This window comes from Chaetodon auriga, chromosome 21 (genome assembly GCF_051107435.1).
Source record: "Chaetodon auriga isolate fChaAug3 chromosome 21, fChaAug3.hap1, whole genome shotgun sequence".
Classification (NCBI taxonomy): domain Eukaryota; kingdom Metazoa; phylum Chordata; class Actinopteri; order Chaetodontiformes; family Chaetodontidae; genus Chaetodon; species Chaetodon auriga.
The window spans coordinates 14,911,256-14,928,976 of NC_135094.1; the positions used below are offsets into that span (position 1 = coordinate 14,911,256).

The 17,721-nt window shown below is 42.4% G+C and overlaps 1 protein-coding gene and 2 non-coding genes across 6 annotated transcripts in view; 1 reads left to right on the forward strand and 2 right to left on the reverse strand.

Annotated features, from left to right (window-relative positions):
* The window catches only part of LOC143339902 (partitioning defective 3 homolog), a 310,965-nt gene extending 297,992 nt beyond the window's left edge, over positions 1-12,973 (reverse strand). For all 4 annotated transcript variants that reach the window (XM_076761454.1, XM_076761452.1, XM_076761453.1 and 1 more), the window contains exon 1: positions 12,550-12,973. In XM_076761454.1, coding sequence (XP_076617569.1) covers positions 12,550-12,669 — 120 coding nt within the window. In that variant the 5' untranslated portion in view covers positions 12,670-12,973. The remainder of the gene's footprint in view (positions 1-12,549) is intronic.
* A 3,789-nt stretch (positions 12,974-16,762) lies between these two features.
* On the forward strand, positions 16,763-16,834 carry trnaw-cca (transfer RNA tryptophan (anticodon CCA)). The gene has a single exon. It is a non-coding gene; the product is annotated as a tRNA-Trp (tRNA).
* Positions 16,835-17,392: 558 nt separating this feature from the next.
* Positions 17,393-17,464, reverse strand: trnaw-cca (transfer RNA tryptophan (anticodon CCA)). The gene has a single exon. It is a non-coding gene; the product is annotated as a tRNA-Trp (tRNA).
* Between the last annotated feature and the right edge of the window lie 257 nt (positions 17,465-17,721).

Sequence of the window (17,721 nt, forward strand, 5' to 3'; positions counted from 1 at the left end):
TTTTTATTTAGTCTTGATGGGGTTAAAAGCATCAGATAATGATGTCATTGCAACAGTCAGATCTCTATTTTTTTTTTTTTTTAGCATTTTTTTTTAGCATTTTTCAATCATCTAGCATTTACTTTCAGTATACTAATAGTATAGTAGTAATACTTATAGTATCAGCATACAATTACACTATTAATATAGTTTAAGTACATACAGCAGTGATACCAAATTATCATGATGGTACACAGATGCTGAATTAGCTAATAATACATGACAAAAATGTAGGTTGAATGGTGTTTGATAAAAGCTTAGTGCAGCTACTAACTATACACAACCGTGTTTATTTACTGTATCCATTGAAAAAAGATTCTGCGTGTGCGTCACGCTCGGGGGTTGAAAGGCCCAGAGTGCATTAGTGGGATCAAAAGCCAATGACAGACAAAGCCACAGGACTACTTTGATGTTGTGTGTGAATCTTTTCCTTATGAATCAATTAGCAATCAATTGTTCATTCTAATTGTACCTTCCCACCCAGTGTGTACAAAGCCTGTCAATCTGCCAGAGAGGAACTGCTCTGACTGCATGAGGATACTCACAGTCAGGTAAGAAACCACAATGGGAAGAGGAGGATTCAGGAAGACAGAAACATGCACAGATACCCTGTTTGACCTTTTCTCCTAAGAGGAGAAGGGAGTCATTCAAGGTGAGATAACACCAGTGATGAAGCGGTCAAGCAGAAAGCACATTGAAAGAGATTAGGTCAACTTTTTGTCCAAGTAGCAAATTGAACCAGCTGTACCTGAGTGTGTAACAGTAGTTCAGCTAGTTAGCTAAAGCTTGGCTAAGTATTTGTGTGTAACCGACTGAATAAATTTACATTTGCAGAGTGTGATAGACATCACTCACAGTAACAAACACAAATAATTATCACCCAGTTATACAACTGTAAGGCTCACTGTCATGACTGATTCACATAAATGCAACACAGCCATTGTTAAAGCTACTAGTTCCACCTGTTCTTTACTTGCTATAAAAAGCAAAAATGTCTGGCAAGATGTATTGCAGCTTTTCAACCACAAACTTTTGGACTGAGAGGCCTGGATTTTTTTACTTTTTTAGATTTTGAAACTTTTGGACTCTTTTATCCGCCACATTTTTTTTCATTAAAAAAAAAAAAATTAGCTAATGGGCCAACTGGGTAGAGTTAGTGGTTAAGAACAGTAAACTTTTTAGCTTTTACTTGAAAATGGTTAGTTTTGGGGCTTGTATTGACATCATCTGGGAGGTTATTCCTGGTCTGTGTTGCAGGATAACAAAATGTGGTTTCACCTTGTTTTGTTCTAACTCTTTGGGCAATCAATAGACTAGTCCCAGATTGTAGTCCTAGGGGTTCTAAGAGGTTCATATGGCACAATCCACAGCAGAGATGTATTTGGGACAAGAGCCACAGAGTGATTTTGAAATCAATTCGCTGAGTGACTGGTTGCCAGTGTAAGGATTTTATAACTGGAGTAATGTGGTCATTTTTCCTAGTGCTCGTCAGGACCCTGGCAGCGGTGTTGTGAATAAGTTGGAGTTGCCAAAGAGCTTTTTGAAAGCCCTGTGAACACAACATTACAGTAATTCAATCTACAGCAACTAAAGGAGTGGGATTCTTGCAATATTTTGAGATGGTAGTAAGCGGATGAAGTGACTGATTTGATGTGACAATTTAAATGTGAGTCTAAGAAAACACTAAGATTACTGGCTTGACTCTTTGTTATGAGAGACAGGGAGTGGAGATTCTGTCTTTCATTCTGTGCTCTGAAGACAATTACCTCAGTCTTATCTTTATGTAGTTAGATGAAAATTTTGCATCATTCAGTCAGTGATTTATTTGATGCAGTTACACAAAGATCCCCAAAATCCAACAGGTCCATAGTCGCCCAATGTACGTAAAACTTAGATTTGTGTCACCTGCATAACTGTGGTAGGCTACATTATTATTTTGGATAATTTGGCCAAGTGGAGGCATACATAGGTTAAACAAGAGAGGTCCCAAGATTGACACTTGCGGAACCCCACAGGTCAATGGCCATCTGCTGGGACACACAGTTGCCAATTGAGACAAAGTACTTTCTGTCATGAAGATACAACTTGAGCCACTTATGGACAGTCCTTGAGAATTCCACCCAGTTTTATAATCTTTGCAATAGAACTGTATGGTCCACAGTGTCCATATAGCAGCACTAAGATCCAACAATAATATAACAGAGACTTCGCCTAAGTCATTCAGATGAACGTCATTTAGCACTGTTATGAATCCAAGCTTGGTGCTATGATGGGGCCAAAATCCTGATTGAAAGTTATCAAAAGAATTCCTTGGGATTAACAAAAGCTGTGGGTTAACAACATGGAATGACTTCACCTAAGAACAGTAGGTTTGATATAGGTCAATTTAGTACAGCAGCATCAAGACTGTTCTTCTTTGTAAGAGGAAAGAGTGTTTACAGAACATCTGTAACTTCTCATCCATACATGATGTGAAAATAACCGTCCATAAAAACGGTATCAGGTGTTCCCTTTCAAAGACAATCATTCAGAAGTCCTGTTCTTAATTTTTTGACAAACATGCCCATGCTTCAATAACCAAGTGCACTATAACTGTAGTCACAGCCACAGAAATAAGCTGTTGACAAAACAGAGGATCACACCCAAGAGGGCCTGGCGTGGTCGGCATGTCGAAACACCGCAAACCACATAGTTGGCCTTTGCTAGAACTTGCTCACATTTGGATCCAGCTTGAGGCAGGAATTGTCATCTCAGGCAGACATGGTATAAGAAAAACAAGAGAAACAACTCAACAACTTGCATTTCAGAAGACTACTGTTCTCAAAACAAAAGCAAATGTCCTTCGAATGGGTGCACTGAATCACTGCATTGGCAAAATAATAATACAAAAGCAAGAGAGATCATAAATTATCTCTCTTTCTTTCTGCTAACTGAAATACTGATGATGATCAAAAGTTACTCTATCTGACCTTCCAAGTTCATTATAGATTCATATTTTTCAAACCATTCAAGTTTGCCAGACTACAATGTTGTGACTCCTTGGTTGCACCCATTGAAGTCTGAATGGACCTATTTGATTATCTCTGTCTCCAGAGCAGCTCTAGTTGTTGAACTACAGTACAATCTATAAAACCTGGGGAAAAGCTCCTCCACTTCACAGAGCCAGATTTGGGATCTTGTCCTGAATAAGTGGAACTACAGCAGTCTATACCATTACTGAATGGAAAAGTAATGCCTTTGTGTATTTTAGGAAGAGAAAAAGGTGTCCTCCATGTTAAGACGTGCAAAGTGTAGACAGTGGAAGCTGTCAAAACAGCCTTTAAGAACATGCTTGGCAGGTTGAAAGTGCTTTTCCATCTTAGCACTATTAGCAAACATAATACTGGCTCTTTCTGTCTGAAATACATTCACAGCTTGTCTCCACTCCAATTTTCCACTTTGAAAAATCCAGATATATGTTATGTAGTCCACCAACTCATTCAATGGCACCAGGAGCTGAACAATGTGCTAATCTTTTCTTTTATGAAGGCATATTGCCACTGTACACACATCAGAATATGGAGAGGTTGTTTTGACAGTACAGGGAGAAGTCCATTTATCTCAACTTTCCCAACAGGCAACACACATGCAGTAACTTGATGGGCAACAGATGGCAAAGATAAAGTCATCTTTTTGAATGCAACATAAAAGAAGACAGAGGAAAATAATATATAGAAGTCTAATGAGCAGCTCCTCTAAAACTATTAGCTGCAGGAGGGTTTTGTACAACAATAGATCCCAACTTACTCTGCCATATTCTACTGTGTTACAGTTTGATGAAACTAATTATCCCTCTAACACCCAAACTTGGGCTATTGGCAACCAGTCAGTTTGACAAAATGACATAAAAGGAGCTTAATGTTAACCTTTCCCAAAGCACGCCCATTATCTTCTGCCAACTAATCTGTGATGACAAAGGGGAGCAGTAGAGGTGAACAGGAATAGAGAGGGGTACAACAGGGAGATCGGAAAAACAAAAGGAAAGCTGGGACTGAGATCAGTGACACAACAGACTCCAGATCAGGAGGTTGGGTGCTGAAATCATGTCGGGGTCAGTCTCAACTGTATTCCCCTTCCCCATCAGGGCATCATTACAAACTGTAGATCATCCTGGCTCCTAGACAACATGTGTAAAAGGACTGGTTCAGGCAGTCTGGTAAATGGATGGTTATAATTTAATCTGCTCCCAGCACAGATTATCTCCTACCAGATAATCTGTGCCAATTTCCAATCAGGGTTTTCTTTTAATTTGCCAGGTTGGTCAACTCTGGTGCATAGAAGACAGAAAGGTGAACTCATCTACTAGCAATGGGAAAGGAGTCAACTGCCCATTTATAACAGGTGTACCCACATTTTAAAAAAAACCTTCATATTCACACTAATCTTGGTGTAAAAGCAGTAATAGAGTTCTTAGTCATATCTACCCCGACATATTGGCACAATAGCAGGTATTCACCATCTTGAATAAACAGGAACGTCAGGGCATTTTTGGCATATCACGGCTATCTCCGAGGTCAAACATTCCTGAAGCTATGAAAAGAAGCCTTACTACACAAGTGCACGTCTAAGTTATGCGAGATCAAGTGCAGTGCATTGCTTCTTTTGTCTTGTTTCTAACGGTTCAGGCTAATGATTAGCCGGATTATCTGTACCAGTGGGTTAAGATAACAAAACGGTGTCCTCACCATCACAAGGCTGTGGCTGGGATAGGAAAACACAAGCTTAGCAGCTATCAGGAGCTCATGTTTGATATGTCAGCATGGTCAAATGTCTGAATGGAGCCACATTATCTCTGAAGGAAAATGTGACTGAAGAACAAACCCACACATATGAAAATACATCCATTCTTGCTTACACATCCACAAATTCAACATATGCTATTCGCCACACTGTGTCAAGTCCTGCTAAATCTCCAAATGATTTGACAACAAAAGCAGTTTCTGTTCAGCAGTTTCAAGGGCAGTGAATAACTACAGCGAACCGAAAAAATAAAAAGCTCTCTCAACTACTAAAACCACATCAGCAGTGACAACAGAAATGAACCCTGACCCTGAATGCCTCATCACAGAATACATGTAGCCAGAAAACCAATCACGCAAAGGCTTGGCATGGCTATGACATACTCAGACTTTGGCCGTTGCCATTACGGCATCTGGCCTTGTAGCATTGCTGTGTTTAGCAGCTACTACCAGAAATTCTTCCAGCTTTGTCTGTCACACGATGCTTCAATTCAGCATCCAGACTAGTTGCTCCCTGCTTTGCATGCATGTGCTCTCCCTCACATGTGCATACCATATGTCAGCACCTGTGTACACATACACATGAGACACATGCTAGCCCGTGAGGAAGGTCTAAAATCATCTTAGTTTGAGGTCTAAAGCCATCTTCGGTTTTAGGTTGAAACACTGTTTGAGAAAGATAAAGCTCTCAGTGTGGTGTCATTGTCCTTTGAGTCATCCACGTGAGCAGGGAACCTCGTCAGACAGTCGTTTAGTCATTCAGCCAGACAGGTTGTTACGAAAGTACTCTCAAATCTTCTCAACATTGACCCACATGCAAAGCCACAAAAAACTCTGTGGCACACACAGAGCAGTTTGGACATTTTTCAGGCAGTTTTTATTGTTTTGGCGATGTACCATATTGACCTTTTTGTACATAGTCTCCAAATTCTGAACGTCAGAGATAATGTAACAGTAACTTTAATACAATCATCATATCCAATATTTGGTTACAAATTGTTTGCAGTCTGAGCCAGAAGTCTCCAATCCACAGATATCAGATACTTGATATGCTCCCTGTTGATGCTCCGTTGGGTCTGTACTGCAGCCAGCACCACTTCTTGCTTGTTTTGGGGTTGTTGCCAGGTGAAGAACATCCCACTCTTTGGCCCTTAAAAAAACACCCTGGTTGCCTTTTCTGTATGTTTTTGATCATTGTGCTTCACTGTCCACCAGTTCTACACTGTTTGTCCAATATGAATGGGAACACTTCAAAACACCCTGAACACAGAAAGTCATCATCTTAACCTCATAGTCTGTTACATTTCACTTCCATATGTGTTTGACTTGAATACCATAATACAAGAAAAAGAAAATGCATCACTGTCTAGCTATTTATAAACTGTACTGCATATGCTTCTACACGGACTGAACTATGCTTACATTGAAGTAGTTCTTCAAGATTATGCTTCCACATTTCGAGACTAGTATTTAACTACTAGTCTGCTTCTCCCATTTACTGTCACGACTATGTACCACTATAAACACACTGCTAACAGCCTCCATGTGAAATTACAGGGTATTTTGCACTGTGCAATCTGTTTTCTGCACTACACTACAGCATGTTCTATTATTGCTGCATATTTTTGACATTGCATATAGCACCTGAAGTCCTTTACATGTTAGTTTCAAAAGCAAGAAACTCAAAAGATTGAGTAAATCACTGTCTGAGGTCTAAGTAGATGGTGAGGGATAGCAGTGCAAGACAATCTTTCCTGGATGTTTGGGCGAACTGATTTTCGGAGCGCTGCGTGTGCGATGTTTTACTTGAACACTGGCAGGCAACAATTCCCCTGAAAGGAGTTAGCACTAAAACAAGGACACTGCTCAGTCAGCTGGACGACAACACCATGTCGACCAGCTGGAGAAGAAAGGAAGAAAGAAAAGAGAGATGGAGATACACCAAGGGAGGAAAAACAAAGGATAGGAAAGTCAGGAAAAGCAAGAGGAGGATACAACAAAAGGAAAAGAGGTTATTGAGTGCACATTTCTCCTCCTCTTCCCCTGATTTGTTCCCTGCTGTGGCAGAAATGAACTAAATCACTGCTGCTTGACCACAGTTGAACCGTAGACCTAATCTTACTCAGTTACCATCAATCACATTAGGTCCCATCATCCAACAGGACCTATACAGCTCAGCCAAGTACAGTCCACTCACATGATAATCCCCCAATTATCTTCCACTGCTGTAATATTCCTACTCACATACAGCAGCTCCTCTCTATTACATAAGCAGGGAGCCGCTGAGTGTAGTGAGCTAATGAGCACTGACAGTTCTTCCAGTACCAATTTCCACTTTCTCTTTCCGGTGTGTTTCTGTACTGCTGCACTTGCTGTTAGGTCCTCACCTGAGAAAAGATGAGGATTAAAAACTCTAATTGGACTTTTCTTAGAGGCTGATGAATCCCAGACGTGGGGGCTGAAGCAGCGCATTTGGAAACAAATTAAACTGCAGAAGCAAAATAAGCAGTTGAAACTTTCGAAATGACATCATTGCCGGTTCCTTCTTTGAAAATGCCGAGACAGAAACAAGTTATCTCTAACATGTGTTTTGGAGGCTGTCTTGTCTTTCATTTTTCCAACAAATCAACGTCAATTTGGTGCTTCAAACACTGTGTTTCAACTCTAACTTTGCCCTGCAGCAGAAAAGTGTCTAAGCTGAGATCTCCTACATTGCTAAAAGGAATGATGTATTTGTTTAAGGGGTGCCCTAAATCATTCATCATCGTTCACCATAATATCGGTATAACTGTTATGTTTTAAAAAAAATCATATTGTGATAATGGAAATATTTGATTTGTTGTGAGCTCAAAACCACGCAGACGAGCTACACTGGCTCAGCGCAGCATTGCCGAATCTTTGGCAAGATGTCAAGAATATTATCACAGAAATCCTGAAATATCATGATACTACTTTCGGACCCCCTCCTAATTTTTTCCTCATAGGCAGAACTAAAAGTTACCCAACAGCCAGTTTTCCTTTGAACTGACAAGAAGCCAGGCGGACGGGGAGTTTTAGGGCATGGGTCAGCAACAGGCAGCCTGCTAGGTGAGAAGCAAATGTGTTCATGCTGTGGCTCTTTGAAGCTGTACAGCCAATTTACTGCATAGTTACTGGTATCTGTTCTGTCCCTGGAGAGGATGCTGCCAGCTGCTTCTTTTAAGCACAGTAAACATGTTTACTGTATCCAGGACATACAAGTAAATATTCACTGCCCCTCTGCTTTTCACAGTGGAAATAGCTGCACTTTCTGACACTGATTAAGAGAAAAAATGTCAAAATGAAAACAAAAAGATGTAAAATAATATTTTATTTTTCAAGATTAAAATCTTAAGTTTGGGAAATGCATCTACTCCCTGTCTGACTGCACACTCAATTAGTATAAAGACTGGAAAGCTCTCAAAGCATCTTTAAAGCATATTAAAAATGACCATTTGTGCTGTTTCCCCCTCCCAGTCTTGACCCTGAAGTGAGCTAATTGGCTGCTAGCGTCATACTTAAAGGAGAGAGTGGTGTTGATCTTCTCATTTAACTCTCATCAAGAAAGCTCAAAAGCACATTTCCCAAAATGCCCATCTATTCCTTTAAAGCTCAGTTCTCAGTTCCTTCTGATTTTCATTGCATTATCAGCCACTTTAGAAGCAGCTTTCAACTTGATCAATTCAGAATAAAAATATATATACAAAAAAAAAAATCCAATGTGGACACACTGCACTTCTGATCCTTTTCTCATGTGTCATGCATCTGTATGAGTCATAAACACAGATAAATCATCATGTCATGGCCTTGTCTTCAGACATCCCAGAACCACAGGACATATGCTCCTCATATGCTGCAGAAACATGGGACTTTGTTTAACCATGTTGCCCCCTCAGGATATTCTGCATGTGTGTCGTTCAACGAGTTGACTTCGGTGTGACATGTCTGCGAGGCTGAACGTGAGGAATTTTGGGAGGAAAAAGGGCAATTATGTGCTTTTCGGCTTTAGCCTACATTTAGGTTTTGACATGAGTAGCTGTGGGAAAGTGGGAGACAAATAGGATCTAGAAATGCAGCTCTTCCAAGAGTTAGAGCCACAAATTATGGATCGACTTTGAGTATTCTTTTGTTTTATGTCTCTGACAGTGTACCAGATGTGAGCGAAACCAAACTGCAAGAGGATGAGTAAAGTTCCGAACCTCCCAGTCACGTCTACGTGGTGTTTTGTATGCCAACAGGAAAGCCCACAAAATAACATCTTCATATTGCTCTTGCTTACATGACTAAAAATGTGGTAAGCTATTACTTGGCTGGCCAAGTGCTAAAAACAACAGTCTTGGGAAGAGAAAGGCAGGATGAGAAGCTTAATCCTTCATGACTGTGCATACTGTGGACCAGATTGACTCTGAAGTTAATGGTGCTTGAGTGGCTGATTGATGCGTACTTCCTGGTCCCCCTGAGACTGTGACAAATGCCTCAAGAGTCCCCATAGATGATCAGGTACATTGGCACAGCTTGAGACACTGTCTGGGCTCATCTAATTCAACGCAGCTATTTCCAAGAGGAGAATAAGTCTAATTTCACAGATCACTGGTATTAGTGGCAACTAAGAGCAAAAGCTGCAAGAGTGAAAAGCGCCACAGAATTTCCACAGTAGTGCATGTGGCAAACATCTTAGCAACCCAGGGAGGCTGATGTGGAATGAAGAGGCAGATAAAGACGGTGGAGTCTGAATGTAGGTGGAGGCCAGATCAGCTCAAAGTATACAGGGGAAGGGAGAGAACGGGCAGACGTGAAGTAGCTGTTGAAGAGATGAGCTTTCGGCTCAAGCAGGAAGAGCGGTGTGCTTCTCATACCATCAGTTTGTCTCCACATAAATCAGATAAACAAAGAAGTAAATGTGAATTCATGGCAGCAACAGAAGCGATCTATGCTGACTTCCTCGAAAAGCTCTTTCACACCTAACCTCTTTGGTTTGGTTTGAATGGAGTCTGGTGCTTTTGCCCGTTTGGTTGGGTTTGTTTGGATCGTGGACGTATAATTACCGCTGGATACAGCGTAGGATGCAGGGCTCTGTTCATTCCTATGAATGTTGCTCAGTGGCACATGAAGCTAAAAAAGCCACTTCCTGCTGTAAAGAAATTACCCGGATGAATGCATTCTGGACTCTGGAGCCAATAGAGCACGCGCAGCAGAGACTTCTGCCAGCCGAGCCAGCTAGCTTTAGCTCTCCGTTAGCTTCAACTGTGATAAAATAATATAACCAAGCCGCTTTCATAGACTTTCCGGATGTTATCAGAAGTCTTTTTGGGCCCGTTTGTGCATTTTGGTGTGGAGATGGAAGTGTGTTGAGCTTGTGTCTTACTCCTTGTGTATTAGCCACTTCTTATTTAAAAGGAGTAATTCCGTAATATTCTGGTAAAAGACGCCTGTTTTTGTCCTAATTTACCTTTTCTGTATCATTCACAAAATGAATCAAGCTGCAGTCTCGACTAATGACACTCAAATACGTTATTTCTTCTCAAGATAAACATAAACTGCAGCGTGGCCTGCTGTCAGTCATCCCAATTTGATTTCCTCATAGAGGAAGTGGCACTGATGATGCAGGATGACATCACCAAAACTGTCCAATTAACCAGATAGCTTTGGGCCTGTATGACTTCATGTTTACAGGGCTCGGTTTGTTATAAAAAGCGTGTATTTATTTCCCCCCTCCATGCTCCTGACCTAATGAACCACAGTACAGCTATAAAAACAAGCCAAGAGAGGAAAGTAACTCAATTCAGTAAGGCCTTCGCATCTTCATCACATCAAATGCTTTTGACAACACACCTTATTCCAGCACGCCGCCCAAACTGCGTGCCACTTTTTTTGAAGACTCCTCACTTGCAGAATGCGCCTTTGCAATCTGAGGCTTCTGAATTGTGCCAGATGCTTGTTTCACTTCACTTTGTTTCTCCGTTCTTCGTGCTAAAGCTGCTTCACCCAAGCGGACGACTGTCTCAGATGAATTATGTATGATTTATGTACTTTTCTCCGGCAAAAGGCTTCAATTCTGTTTTCAGCATTCAGATACATATTGTATGATGCATTATCTGCATGCCACAGGATGTAGTTTTACATCACGGCCTTTTGGATGCTTGTCATTTTTGTGACACTGTAAATGCAGCCATAAAAAAATCCACCCTGCCCTTTTAAACTAAGGGTTAAAGCAACACCACCCTGTTGTCAGCTGCAGGAATATCATAAAACTCCAGTGATCTATGTGTGAGTACATCTTCCTGTAGTCCAAAGGTCTTGGCCGGCCTGTGATACGCACAGTAGTCAGTGTTGACCCAGAGTCAAGTGTTCTCCAGAGGGGAAGCCTACACTTCTACATTTACAGTATCACTGCATGGATCAATGGACCAGTCGCCTCCATTCTGCTGAACCACGGAAAACCACCGAGCACTGGTGAACAGAGGAGTGAATGTGTGGGATTGCTTGTGCATATCGAAAGAGGAAGTGCTCTTCAAGAATGAGCATTAATGTTGACCTGCTTCGTCACCGTTTACCTTCAGCTGTAAAATCTACTAAAATATTCGTCTCATCCAGGAAGTCAGAGCATACAGGTGTGCAGCTCTCAGAGTGAAAAAAATAATATTGTTCAATCAGATCTATACTCTGCTATCGATACTCCAGAAGACTGTAGGCTTCTCACAGCTGAAACACAGAAAAGAACTAACTTGGAAAAAGCAGCATGGGCTAATCATGGTATTCCAAGCCCTCGAAGAGAAGCTGCAGCATTAACGTGACTCCAATGCTAATACCACCCACTGGCAAGGAGGAGAAAGCGCTGTCACTTACCATGGAAACAGCACCAAACTTCAATTCATTCATTAGTCATTTAATGGGCTTTAAAGAGCAGCCACTAGAAACCCACAAAGGGAAAAGCAATCAGTGTCCTGGTCAGGCCTCATTCAAATTTGGCACAGGGCTTTCACACAGTCATGCGTTCCATCATTAAACACATGAATTTTGGATGAACTTGTAAACTTGTTTTTTTTTTTTTTATATATCAGCATGTAATTGCAAAGGGCAATGAGTGCAGAGCAGGGTTCCTCCATCAGAGAGAGGGTGGTCACTGCATTGGCAAGTGATCAGCTGTGTTGTGATACAGAGACATGAATGTATGTACACACACACACACACACACACACAGAGAGATTATAAATGTGTCAGTGAACTGGGGTGTATCGTGTGTGTGCAGCTGGTATTTCACTGTTTTACACACTCTGTGGGTTTCTATGAACTCTGCGCACTTTCTGTCACTGCAGCTTGTATTGATTTGGAATAATTTCAGTGTTTCCTAAACTTTTTCATGGACCTCCTCACAGATACACAGGAGAGCAGAAAGTGGGCACATTAGTTGCACAACTTTTTAGATTCAGCTACTGAACTTCCATGATGAAAGCCACCACTCTTACGCATGTCCTGATAATTAAGAATGAAGAGTTTCCCACAGTCTCCCTCCACCAGGGGCCCCTGGGGGTCCGCACTGGCTCCGATCCTGGTGGCAGCCGCTGGCTCTCCTCTGCCCACTCTCTCCCTCTTTCTTAGCCCGTGGAAAGCGCCATGTTGAGGCTCCAGTGTGGATGCAGACGACCGCGCCGAGCACACAGAGCGAAACGTTACAAAAGCACACCGGGGCACGGCTGGGGGGGGGGGGGCTTACCTTTGCGATCGCCTTCTTATACCTCATAGCGGCTTGTTCGATAAGGTTGTAGACTCGTACATTCCCATCTCCACACGGAACGACCACCCGGGTCCTCCCGAAACACACCGTCACTTTCATGTCTCCGGATCCGCGTTAATTCCAATGAGGAAAAAGCCGCGTCAAAACGACTAAAACCATCCCCGCTGCGCGACGGTTAGAAACCAAATCCCCAGTTGTTGCGAAGTGCTTCGAAGTGAAGTTGTCTTCGTGTCCCGCGTCCTCGGAGGACAAGAGAGAAGCCCAGCATTGGATCCAGCGGCGGGGCTGGGTGGCGTCCTCCCTGTGCCGTGTTGACTCACTTACAGAAAGTTCCCAACAAAAAGCTTCTCCGGCGAGAGCGCACAACTGGACTGACACTGCGAGTGCGCCCACATGTCGGAGCAGGCACGGAGAATGTTTCCGCCAGCAGCCAATGCGGTGCAGCCTGCTGCGGAGGGCAAAGCCGTCCACATTCACTTTCTTATCACACGAAGTTGCGTAACACAGGAACGCATGGATGCGTAATGTTTGTCAGTGTGGAGCCTACACGAGGATGTTGTTGTGGATATCTTAGAAATAAAGAACTGAATTTTATTGAACTCATAATGTCGTGGTGACTCCCTATCAGACATTAGGACTGGAGAAAAATACCTTCAACCATGGTTTGGTTTTATTTTCATTTGTTTCAGTGGCTGTAATCTAGACAGACCAAACCAAAGGCCACATTAACCTGCAAGAGCGTCCCTCTCTCGTTCCCCAATCCACTCTGGGGTAATATGTGTGTGAGTTTGTGATAATTTGTTTAAACAAAATTATGAAATTGCACCAAAGACCATCAGGGACTCCTGAGGGTCTGGGGTCTTGGGGCAGTTGCCTGCTCTGCCTGTTGGTCATCCACCTTTACCTGGGGAAGGTGCTACGGTTTAAGCAAAACTTCAAATGTACACAAATGGTGACACGAGTGGTACCAAATGTAAATTCTGTCCTGCTTCACATCTACCTGCTGTACAAATCTCTGGTGGGGGATTGTGTGGGTGTGGGATTCCTCTGGAGCCAGACAACATCTTATCAGGTGTAGATCAGTGAGTTTGAGAGTCATGGTTTGGTAAGTCTGGCAAACTGATCCAGGCTCAGCTTAAGTACCTGCTGCAAGCCTATTGCAACAAGTATTGTGCTTGTTAGCACACTTGGATTTGATTCAGAGTATCTGTGACTGCCTGGATGATTCAGCAGATGGAGCATACAAACAGACGGTGAACGTCAACTCGTATGCATGAGTCACACTGACGAAGATGAGCTCCTCAGCAGAGCGAGTTGGAAGAGTCGTACGTGCGTTCTGATGCAGCTGCTGAGAGCACACCAGGAAGCCACTGACAGCAGTGCATATATTATTGTTATGTATATGTGTAAATGACTGAACTGCAGTGCGATATGGGAAATCCGCCTGAGGCTGGACCTACGATGTGACCCAGTTTACTGGTGAAAGCTGCAACCTTTCTGCGGAGCTTCTCTCTCTCTCGGCAGCTCTTATTCTTTATGAGCTAATGTAGTCCAAATGAGTGAGCATGAACAAGTGCCACATGGACAACCCTCAAAATATACTATTTCTTTGCAATATCTTGTTGACAATCTTGAATGTATGCTGTACGTGGACACTTTGACAACTTCACCTCTAACACTTTCACACTCCTAATACTCCCCCTGGAGGTAATCAGAAGAAACACACTTCCCAAATGAGTGAACTGAGGACAGCTCGATGACTCTTACCTTTGTTTGCTGACATAACCGAGTCTCAGTCTATACAAACAACATGAAACCTGCATACAAATAACAAATGTTTACATAAAGCACCATGTTTACATTTATTTAACATCATGTCTGGTAGCATTTTTGGCGTTTGTGATGCATAAAATCCAAATTGACCGTCAGCTTGCGAGCTTGTTGCATGCCAGTGCTCCCCCCAGGAAACCAGGTCACTTATTTACCCCAAACTGCTACAGTAAGATGAGTCCCCAGCCTGAATTGCAGTGCGTCCACTGCACATCAGGAATGCAGGGAGGAGGAGCGAGACAGCGGTGGGAATGTGTGGTTGTGTGTGGTGCACTGAAGTTCGGGAGAAGTGCAATTACAGCTTAAGTTAAGAGTGAAGTCCAGGCCCGGTTTTCTTCGCCCCTGCTGTCTGCACATGTCGGGGAATTACAACTAGGATGTAAACACATGCCATGAAGCCTGTTTGCTGACTGCATCAAGTGACAGATGCATTACAAATAACACAATAATGTGACACAGTAATGTTGGGGTTAGATAGAAGATGAGTGGTTGTGGAAGAGTCTGGCTGTTCACTGAGCCGGAAAACATCAATGTGAGAGTTAAGCAGCTCGCTGTCCTCCATCCAAATATTTACACATGGGGTCCAAACCTGAGAAAAATGTTTGCTCCTGTGAATACATAGCACAACGAAATGCACCACTTTTATTTCGCAAGCGAGGAAAATTCTAATTCTTCATCTGCACACTGACAGACACGTCCTGTGTGGAGAGCAGGGCAGCAGTATAGAAGACAATAAAGCATCTGTTTGTGTGTGTGAGAGAGAGAGAGAGAGAGTGTGTGTGGGTGTGCTGTAGCTGACAGTGAGGTGCTACTTCCATGGCAGACGTGCCCCAACATGGTCCCAGGAGTGGAGCAGGTCATTCCTGACACATCTCTCTGTCATCACACTTACCTCAGCACTGCACAATTCAGCACTCACACACACACACCTGCTGCATTTATATGGATTCATTCACACAAGTGTCTTCTGATGCCACCTTAAATGCAGTTTGAACCTTTTATTGGTAAAACACGTTATTGGTGAACATGGTGAATATTTGGTACATTTAGCTGTTAGCCGAGGGGAAGATACCCTTTAAAAGTTAACCAGAGGAGAGAACATCAGGTGCAGAGAACATGCAGAGGGACACATTTTAGGTGGGGTGAAGCAGGCCTTTGAGGACTGCTAATAACAGAGATATTGAAGAAGGCTGTGGCGGGTGGATAACAATGGGCTGAGATCAGTGTTTTGTAACTTCTATGCATGTAACTTCTATTATTCTCTAATTCTTGCGTGTTTCTTCAGGGATTCATACAAAGACACAGTAATTAGCCGATACTGGTCAGTTGCCCCAGTTGCAGCCTAAAACACAGCAGCTTTGTTATTCAAATGATACTGAACAATGTCTAACATTACGTAAATCCAATTTCTGCTGATCATCACAGTCTGCTGCAAGCTAAGGCATGTGGATTTCCCCAAATAGGGGGACTAATGACGGTTTCCCTAATGATGCTCATTAGCAGCTGTCACCACCCCACCTTGACTTCATAATAAATCATTAATAGCTCAAGGCAATATAGCCCCACAGTCTATCCCTAACTCTGACTAATGCACCAGAACACGATAAATGGAGTAAGACTTTAAGCTGTTAAGCCTCAAAACCAACATCAGGATCTGTTCATGGCTTTGATTGGGTCATGTTGTAACTGGTGGATCCTCAAAATAATAATAATAATAATAAAAATAAAAATAAAAAGTTTTTTTTTGTTTTTGCATTATTTCAATATGTGCATTTCTAATTCATATAATGTCAGTGTTCACTCACCAACAGCTTGATGTGTCTCTAAACCTGCAGTGTTAGCGTCACTGCTGCGCCATGCAGTTTTTCCTGAAAGCTAAAGGGCTCCATCTGCAGGCCGTTGATAGTATTACACTTGATCATCTCTTGGAATCTTCTTTGTCAGGATTAAGTTTAGAGCCTTTAATTGCTGTGTTTATGGGGACTGGGCAAAGTGTAGACTGTGAACACTGAGAATGGTTTTAGCACAGTCTTAGCACTCTGATTTCATGGTCTGCAAATGCTGCCAGTTCATGTTTTGTGTACACTTTCTGTCCTGTGGAAAGTGATAATGAACACTCACAATTACACTCGAGTCTTCAGAAAAATCTACACGTCACAACGGAGAAAAGATTAACTTCTGCTTTCAAGATACCACAATTCAAAAGCCAGTTTATTGCTAAATAAGCTGTAGCTGACTCTGACGATGCTGAAGAAAACTTGTAGGCTTCAGTTATTTTTCAGTGCGTGTAATATTTGCATTTTGGCAGTTTGGCGTCTCACAACTGCAACTTTCCCAGGAGACCCAAACTCCTTCGTCAGATGACCTTGTGGCGCAACGGTAGCGCGTCTGACTCCAGATCAGAAGGTTGCGTGTTCAAATCACGTCAAGGTCAATGGTTTTAAGGCTAATATCACTAACTCCAATATGGAGTTCCTTCACATAATCTCGAGATTGTCTAAAACACAGCGAGTGATGTGACTTCGAGGTGGTTTCCTGCCTCTACATTAGACACACGTATCCCTCCCTTGAAGAAAACAATGCTGATGTTATTCATCATTACCGTCTGATGTATGGATGAAGCGCTTGCATTCCTGCAGTATAAAACTACATGAATATAATTTAAAATGACTGTTGCACTCGGGATGCTCCCCTCTTACAGCCCCGAGGAACTCCATCACTCCCGACAGATGGATTAACATGCTGAATGTGAAGGGTGAGAATCTTGGTGGAAATGTGTGGGACAAACTGTTCGTTGCAACCCAACACAGACTGCAGTCTGAACCATTGCTAGGCCATATCTTACCGTCACAGCTTCAACAAAAATCGGCATATTAGGCAAAAATATGAGCAGTTTGCTTGGAAAACGTTATTATGTTTCGCTACGTTGGCGGGAGACATTGTGCATCAATGTCACGGTCATAACTTTCACAATATCGCATTTCAAAAGACTTGACCCCGACGTGATTTGAACACGCAACCTTCTGATCTGGAGTCAGACGCGCTACCGTTGCGCCACGAGGTCTTATGCTAACATTAGGGCCCATAAGACGAAATAGAAAATTATAAGCGTGGACCAGAGACGGAATCATTGTTCTTTCTGTTTGCTTGTATCTAAACGCTTGGAGCAATAAATAAAAACATAAAAAACAAACATGGAGAATGTGTGATAAACGTAAAACACTGTAAGGCGTCCCCCCTCCCGCAGGAGCCTCGTGGATAACGGAACAGCACTATTCGTTACGAGCATCACTCTTCCTCTTCTTTACAGAGACATCACAT